This window comes from Phlebotomus argentipes, unplaced genomic scaffold (genome assembly GCF_947086385.1).
Source record: "Phlebotomus argentipes unplaced genomic scaffold, Phlebotomus argentipes genome assembly contig_6, whole genome shotgun sequence".
In the NCBI taxonomy this organism is placed as follows: domain Eukaryota; kingdom Metazoa; phylum Arthropoda; class Insecta; order Diptera; family Psychodidae; genus Phlebotomus; species Phlebotomus argentipes.
The window spans coordinates 666,369-672,442 of NW_026776145.1; the positions used below are offsets into that span (position 1 = coordinate 666,369).

The following is a 6,074-nucleotide window of genomic DNA, read 5'->3' on the forward strand; positions in this document are numbered from 1 at the left end:
GCACACAAGATATTTTTAAGAACTTCAAGAAGTACGGAAAAACCTGCACAGCGATTCCAGAGACACCTGTGTGAAAAGATAGTTGATTAGTGAAGGAGTGACAGTAATATTTTGCGTAATTCTTTGCGAAAAAAATAATTTGCCAGCAATATTAGTGAATTAAGTGGTTTCCTGTTACTCCCCACGTCCTGGTGATCTCTAGCAAACCAGCAGGAGTGTCTGGGCAGAAGATCCGCACACGAGTGGGGAGTTACTTGTGTAAAACAAAAAGATGGATGATTTGTCGCAGACGGACTACATTTGTCGTGTTTGCCGTTGTGAAGGCCAGTCCGACCTTTTCCACCCATGCATCTGCACTGGGAGCATCAAATGGATCCACCAGGACTGCCTAATGCAGTGGATGCGGTACTCACGGAAGGAGTATTGCGAGCTATGCGGCCACAGGTTCTCCTTCACTCCCATCTACTCACCTGACATGCCAAGGGTGCTGCCGCTGAGAGATGTGGCTGGTGGGCTTCTTAGTTCCATCGCCACGGCGGTCAAGTATTGGCTCCACTACACTCTGGTGGCCCTTGCCTGGCTGGGAGTGGTGCCCTTCACCGCCTACCGCACCTACAGATTCCTCTTCTCCGCTTCATATGATATGCTTTTGTCGCTGCCCATCAATATGTTCTCTACTGAGAACATCGCAGCGGACGTTTTCAGGGGCTGTTTCGTGGTCACGTGCACCCTCTTCTCCTTCATCGGGCTGGTGTGGTTGCGAGAGCAAATCCTCCACGGTGGTGGCCCTGATTGGCTGGAAAGGGATGATGCTCCAGTGCAGGAGCCACCGAATCCTCCTCCGGCGCCGCCAATGGAGCAAGAAGAAAATCTGGTGGAGGCTAATAACAACATCAACAACAACAATAACAACAATCTTGTGCCGCCAAATGTGATGCAGGAAGATAATCCGCCCAGAGCCAGGTTTCCTCAGGTTGCTCCCGTGGATCGACCAATGGATCGCGCAGAGCCTCCAGTGGTGGATCAGGAGGAGCCAGAAATTGAGCAAGAAGCAGTCGGAGACGAAGCCAATTGGAATCCAATGGAATGGGATAGGGCTGCTGAGGAACTGACTTGGGAGCGTCTTCTTGGCCTCGATGGATCAATGGTGTTTCTGGAGCATGTTTTCTGGGTAATCTCCCTTAACACGCTCTTCATCTTTATTTTTGCCTTCTGTCCCTACAGTATTGGCAATTCGGCAATATTCCTGCTGGGCATCTTGAAGCCCGGAAAGCCCCAGATGCACTTTCACGGATTGCTCACTACTCTGCTGGGCTACTGCATTATCGGGATAACTTTGGTTAAATTACACGCCTTGGCGAAATTCTTCAAGATGAGGAAGAGCCGTAGAATCCTGGGTCTGTGCTATATTGTGGTGAAGGTATCCCTCCTGTCTGTGGTGGAGATTGGCGTACTTCCTCTGGCCTGTGGATGGTGGTTGGACATTTGTTCCCTGCCCATGTTCGATGCTTCTCTGAAGGATCGCAAAGCGAGCTTCAAAGCAGCCCCGGGAACATCCCTCTTCATTCACTGGATGTTTGGAATGGTCTACGTGTACTATTTTGCATCTTTCATCATTCTTCTGAGGGAGGTGCTTCGACCAGGAGTGTTATGGTTTCTTCGCAACCTCAATGACCCGGATTTCAGTCCCATACAGGTAAATCAAAACATTATTTGAAGTCTGTACCATAAAATATTTATGTCCTCTTCTAATTGACTATAGGAAATGATCCACTTCTCCATTCTGAGACACATACGACGCTTAGTGGCATCTGCCATTATCTTTGGTTCTGCTGTTCTCCTTATGCTCTGGCTACCAATTAACATCCTGAAGAATGTCTGGCCAACTTTTCTCCCTTATACACTTTCTGGAGATTCTGAAGTGAATGAACTCAGTCTTCAACTGCTGCTCTTGCAGGTAAAAAAATACAAGCTGTACATAAATTTCAATGGGATATTAAAAGATATTTTTTGCAGATTATCCTCCCGGGCTTCTTCGAGCAATCCCAGACGCGAGTGTGGCTGAAAGGCTTTATCAGAATCTGGTGTAGTGTCGTCTCTTGGATTTTGGGCATTCGCAGTTACCTTCTAGGTAATGAAGATCATCAACAGAATGCCGGCAATGATGACGGTCAGCGGAATGCTCCGGAGGCTGGACAGGGCTTGGGAGCTGCTCACCAGGCACTCCTGCACCGTGACGTGCCCGTGGGCTTTCAGCCCTACGATCGTCCTTCATATTTCATCCTCAGACTAGTTGGACTTATTTGTTTCATGTGCGTGAGCCTCGTAATAGGATCTCTGCTCACTCTGACGATACCAGTGTGGATTGGTCGACAGTGCATGGCTCTGTGGTCAGTTGGGGGTCACATATCGCAGACTCCTGTGGCTGAGGAGGTCCCTCCTCGTCCTCATGAGCTCTACACAGCCGCCATGGGGACGTATCTGTGCTGGATCATTTCACGGGGAATTGCCATCGCTGTGAATCTATTCCCGCAGGGTCGCCAGGCGGTGATGCAGAAGATCAAGCACTGGATGAGCATTGGAGCTTCTTACGCTATGGCGGCAGTAATATTCGTGCTGATGTTTGGCGTTGTTCCACTTCTTTACGGACTACTACTGGAACTCGTGGTGGTTGTGCCACTGAGAGTGCCTCTGGAGCAGACACCAATCCTCTTCCTGGGACAGGATTGGGCACTGGGCGTACTGTATACCAAGATCACATGCGCTCTGACACTCATGGGACCCGATTGGGCCCTCAAAAGAGCCATCGAGCGTGCCTATCGCGACGGATTGCGTGATATCGATCTGAAATTCATCATCAAGGATCTGGCAGCACCGGTGATAATGTGCTTCGGATTGGCTCTGGCAGTGCCCTACGTTCTGGCTCACTCAATCTTGCCAATGTTCTTTACTAATCAGCACACGAGGACTCTTCTTGCGCGACGAATCTACCCATTTTTCCTTATTGTGGCCGTTGTCATTGGAATAATAGTGTTTCAGATACGACAATTCAAAAAGCTGTACGTGGCCATCAAAAATGATAAATACCTTGTGGGCCAGAGACTCGTTAATTATGACCACAGGAAGAGGAGAGCTGAGGCGGCCGCGGCTGCAGCTGCTGCTGCTCAAGCGCAAATGATGTAAGACAATGATAATTGTTACTCCGCTGATAAATAGCAGGCAAAAGATGCATAAATTTCCAAAACATGAATGTTTTTCTTTTGGTAAATCTGTGAGAAATGAAGATATCAGATGAAAAAATATTGTTGCAACTTCTATCTTCACATTTTTAGGCATTACTTTTTATCACAATAATGAGAACTGATTAGGAATATTCTACTAATTTTCTCACTATTATAATTTATAAAAGATGTTACGAAATGTTTTTAGTGATAGATATTATTCAATTTTATTTTCCGTAAATACGCATTAGTTCTCATTTTGTTTCCAAATTTTCTTTTCAGTTTTCGAGAAAAATGTAAAGTTTAGGTAATTTTAGAGAGAATAAATAAGTTTAAGTCCAAATTATGTACATAACAGAAATGTGTGAATTATCTTGAAATAATTACATTATCGAATAAAAGTGACATTTTTAATTAGAAGCAAGGAAAACTGATTTTTCTCGTATAATGAGATTACTTAAAGATGAAGTTATTATTCCTATAAATATTTTACATGGCAATGTTCATCACTGAAGATTGAGACGTTTCGCCAACGGCGTCCCCACTTATGTTCCGAGGGTTGTCCGGAGATGGGTATTCTATGGTTCCATCCGGTTCAACAGTTGTCTGTGTATCAATTGCATCTATCTCATCCTCCTCTTCCTCGTCGTGGCTCTCCTCATCGTCGCTGTCCTCGTTGGCTGTAAGAAATTTTTCCCATTAATCCGGGGCGCCACTAAAATAATCATATGAAGGCAAGTCTTACCATCATCATCGGAGTCTGGACACTCTGTGTGATCATGAGGAGCCTTTCCGAGCGGAGAAATATCGCTGGCGACTTGTGTTAGTGCGTAATTCTGGAAGAAATATCAACAAAATGTAAACAAGAACTAAACCAATAACTTCTTTCTATTCTTACCTGGTCATTTTGAATCTCTTCCAGGGCTGTGATCTCTGCATCCTCGTCTCGTGGGGCGTCCACATCAAACCAAATACTGTGTGTTATTGGAGGAGTCAGTCGAGGGAAGAAGGGAATCATTTTGTCCAGAGGAAAACTCAGCGGCACGCGCTCATCAAAACAATTCAACTGACATTTCAGTTGAGGTTAGAATTGCAGCTGCGGAAATGTCTACTTTCCGCGCGTGCCGTATTTTTTTGCGAAATTACGCCACTAAACATCCAGTTGGGGCGCAAAATCTCGTGGAGTCTGTTGCAGTAACTGATGACGGATCAACTCTGGTGGCTTGGCACCCGAAACCTGCTTTCCCCTATGAGTTCAGCAAGCCCATCCCGCCCCCAGTGGAGAGGGACAATTCATCTTTACTGAAGGAAAACGCTCTGAACACCGCAATGCAAGCCTTCAAGACTAAACATCCGGAGGTGGCTAGAGCTGAACTCATGAAGATTACGCACACCACAAAACATCCCTGGTACCCCAGACCCAGAGACAAGAGGGCAAAGAAAAACACCCCACTAGACAGACCTTATTTGTAATGAAATCCCTGAAATCCGGAAAAGTATGTCATTGTAGTTGTAAAATAAAGTTGATTTCTCTATTCGTGCTTCCTCTTTTTCACAATGTTTCCCAAAAGTTCAGAGATTGGCAGGCTGAAGGGTATGGGCTCGGTGGTGGAGCTCACGCCCGGCTCTTGGGCGGCTTTTGACGATGAACTCACGCTCTTAATGTTGCGGTGGTGCGGAAAGGTGGGCATCAGTTTGGGATCGCAAGGGAATGGCATCTCCTTGAAGTAACTGCTGTGCAGGCACTCTTCGGCCGTGGCTCTCTTCTTTGGATCGTACATGAAGAGGAAGTTGAGGAGTCTAAGACCAGCCGCTGAAAGCCAGGGGAATCGCTGCTTGAGATTATTATAGGGTTGATGCTTCAGAGTGAAGTTCTGCACGGCTGGAAGCGATGAGAATTCTGGCCAGATGCCATCTGATGGTGTTCCCAGTAAGTCTACAATCAACTCTAATTGGCCAATTTCAGTGGTTCCTGGCAGGAGTGGTTTGTGCCCGAGCAGCTCGCCTAGGATGCATCCCACAGCCCAGATGTCGACTGCTGTGGATTGAACCTTCGCTCCTAGAAGCAATTCAGGAGCTCTATACCACAGCGTCACGACTTGTGGCGTTGAGGGCTTCGACGGAATGCCAAAGTATTTGGCCAGACCAAAATCTGCAATCTTCACCGTGCCTTTGTCCGTCAGCAGAAGATTAGACACCTTTAGGTCTCTATGAATTATGAAGTTCTCGTGTAAGTACTTTACACCGCGCAGGACCTGCAGGATCAGGCATTTCACTTGAGATTCCGAGAAGTTTGTCTGCATGTTGTCGAGCAGGGAGGCTAAATCTTGCTCGCAATACTCAAGAGAGAGGAAGATGCTCTCCAGACTTCGGCCCACCACAACTTCTTTCAACTTCACAATATTCTCATGGTCACAGGACATGAGAATACGAATCTCCCGGAGGCCACTTATCGGTAAGCCATCCTTCTCCTGGTCCATTCGCACCTTCTTGAGAGCCACAATCTCATTGGTCTTTGTGTCCTTTGCTCGATCTTAAAATACGCAAGAATGTTTCATGAAATAACTGAAAATTATCCAGGGTATTATACCATTTTGTAGGTGTAGACTTACAGACAATCCCATAAGTTCCCTCGCCAATCCTGTTAAGCTTCTCAAATTCAGAGACGCTTCTGCACCGCCCGAGAATGTCACTCTCTGGAATTTCCATTGGTTCTCCACTTTTAAATGACACCATCACGTTCGTACGCTTTCCCGGTGCTTGAGAATCCATAAATATATTTGTAAATAGTCGCGTTATCAGTTGTACAAATGGACAAAAGAAAATGTTAGTTTCGCCGCTTCCTCTTACTTG

At 46.3% G+C, this 6,074-nt stretch overlaps 4 protein-coding genes across 4 annotated transcripts; 2 read left to right on the plus strand and 2 right to left on the minus strand.

The window, feature by feature from the left end:
* The first annotated feature begins 105 nt into the window (after positions 1 to 105).
* Positions 106 to 3,651, plus strand: LOC132259152 (E3 ubiquitin-protein ligase MARCHF6). Its single transcript, XM_059756707.1, has 3 exons — positions 106 to 1,696; positions 1,763 to 1,957; positions 2,017 to 3,651. Exons 1-3 carry the CDS (start codon positions 272 to 274, stop codon positions 3,181 to 3,183), a joined length of 2,787 nt encoding a protein of 928 aa, XP_059612690.1. The 5' UTR covers positions 106 to 271; the 3' UTR covers positions 3,184 to 3,651.
* A 4-nt stretch (positions 3,652 to 3,655) lies between these two features.
* On the minus strand, positions 3,656 to 4,239 carry LOC132259237 (anaphase-promoting complex subunit 15). Its single transcript, XM_059756798.1, has 3 exons — positions 4,120 to 4,239; positions 3,967 to 4,057; positions 3,656 to 3,901 (listed from the first exon to the last, which is right to left on the minus strand). The coding sequence occupies exons 1-3, from the start codon at positions 4,237 to 4,239 to the stop codon at positions 3,711 to 3,713; spliced, it is 402 nt and encodes a 133-aa protein (XP_059612781.1). The 3' UTR covers positions 3,656 to 3,710.
* A 47-nt stretch (positions 4,240 to 4,286) lies between these two features.
* On the plus strand, positions 4,287 to 4,756 carry LOC132259247 (large ribosomal subunit protein mL42). Its single transcript, XM_059756809.1, has one exon. It carries the CDS (start codon positions 4,326 to 4,328, stop codon positions 4,692 to 4,694), a length of 369 nt encoding a protein of 122 aa, XP_059612792.1. The 5' UTR covers positions 4,287 to 4,325; the 3' UTR covers positions 4,695 to 4,756.
* On the minus strand, positions 4,726 to 6,071 carry LOC132259174 (cyclin-dependent kinase 10). Its single transcript, XM_059756729.1, has 2 exons — positions 5,834 to 6,071; positions 4,726 to 5,754 (listed from the first exon to the last, which is right to left on the minus strand). The coding sequence occupies exons 1-2, from the start codon at positions 5,991 to 5,993 to the stop codon at positions 4,754 to 4,756; spliced, it is 1,161 nt and encodes a 386-aa protein (XP_059612712.1). The 5' UTR covers positions 5,994 to 6,071; the 3' UTR covers positions 4,726 to 4,753.
* Positions 6,072 to 6,074: the final 3 nt, after the last annotated feature.

What these genes read in the sequence shown, in the direction of transcription:
- LOC132259152 (XM_059756707.1), top strand. Translation starts at nt 272, where the DNA reads ATGGATGATTTGTCGCAGACGGACTACATTTGTCGTGTTTGCCGTTGT. An exon ending in CGGATTTCAGTCCCATACAG is followed by an intron (nt 1,697 to 1,762) that starts GTAAATCAAAAC and finishes AATTGACTATAG; the next exon opens with GAAATGATCCACTTCTCCAT. An exon ending in TTCAACTGCTGCTCTTGCAG is followed by an intron (nt 1,958 to 2,016) that starts GTAAAAAAATAC and finishes TATTTTTTGCAG; the next exon opens with ATTATCCTCCCGGGCTTCTT.
- LOC132259237 (XM_059756798.1), bottom strand. Translation starts at nt 4,239, where the DNA reads ATGATTCCCTTCTTCCCTCGACTGACTCCTCCAATAACACACAGTATT. An exon ending in AAGAGATTCAAAATGACCAG is followed by an intron (nt 4,058 to 4,119) that starts GTAAGAATAGAA and finishes TATTTCTTCCAG; the next exon opens with AATTACGCACTAACACAAGT. An exon ending in TCCAGACTCCGATGATGATG is followed by an intron (nt 3,902 to 3,966) that starts GTAAGACTTGCC and finishes AATTTCTTACAG; the next exon opens with CCAACGAGGACAGCGACGAT.
- LOC132259247 (XM_059756809.1), top strand. Translation starts at nt 4,326, where the DNA reads ATGTCTACTTTCCGCGCGTGCCGTATTTTTTTGCGAAATTACGCCACT.
- LOC132259174 (XM_059756729.1), bottom strand. Translation starts at nt 5,993, where the DNA reads ATGGATTCTCAAGCACCGGGAAAGCGTACGAACGTGATGGTGTCATTT. An exon ending in GGGAACTTATGGGATTGTCT is followed by an intron (nt 5,755 to 5,833) that starts GTAAGTCTACAC and finishes GCGTATTTTAAG; the next exon opens with ATCGAGCAAAGGACACAAAG.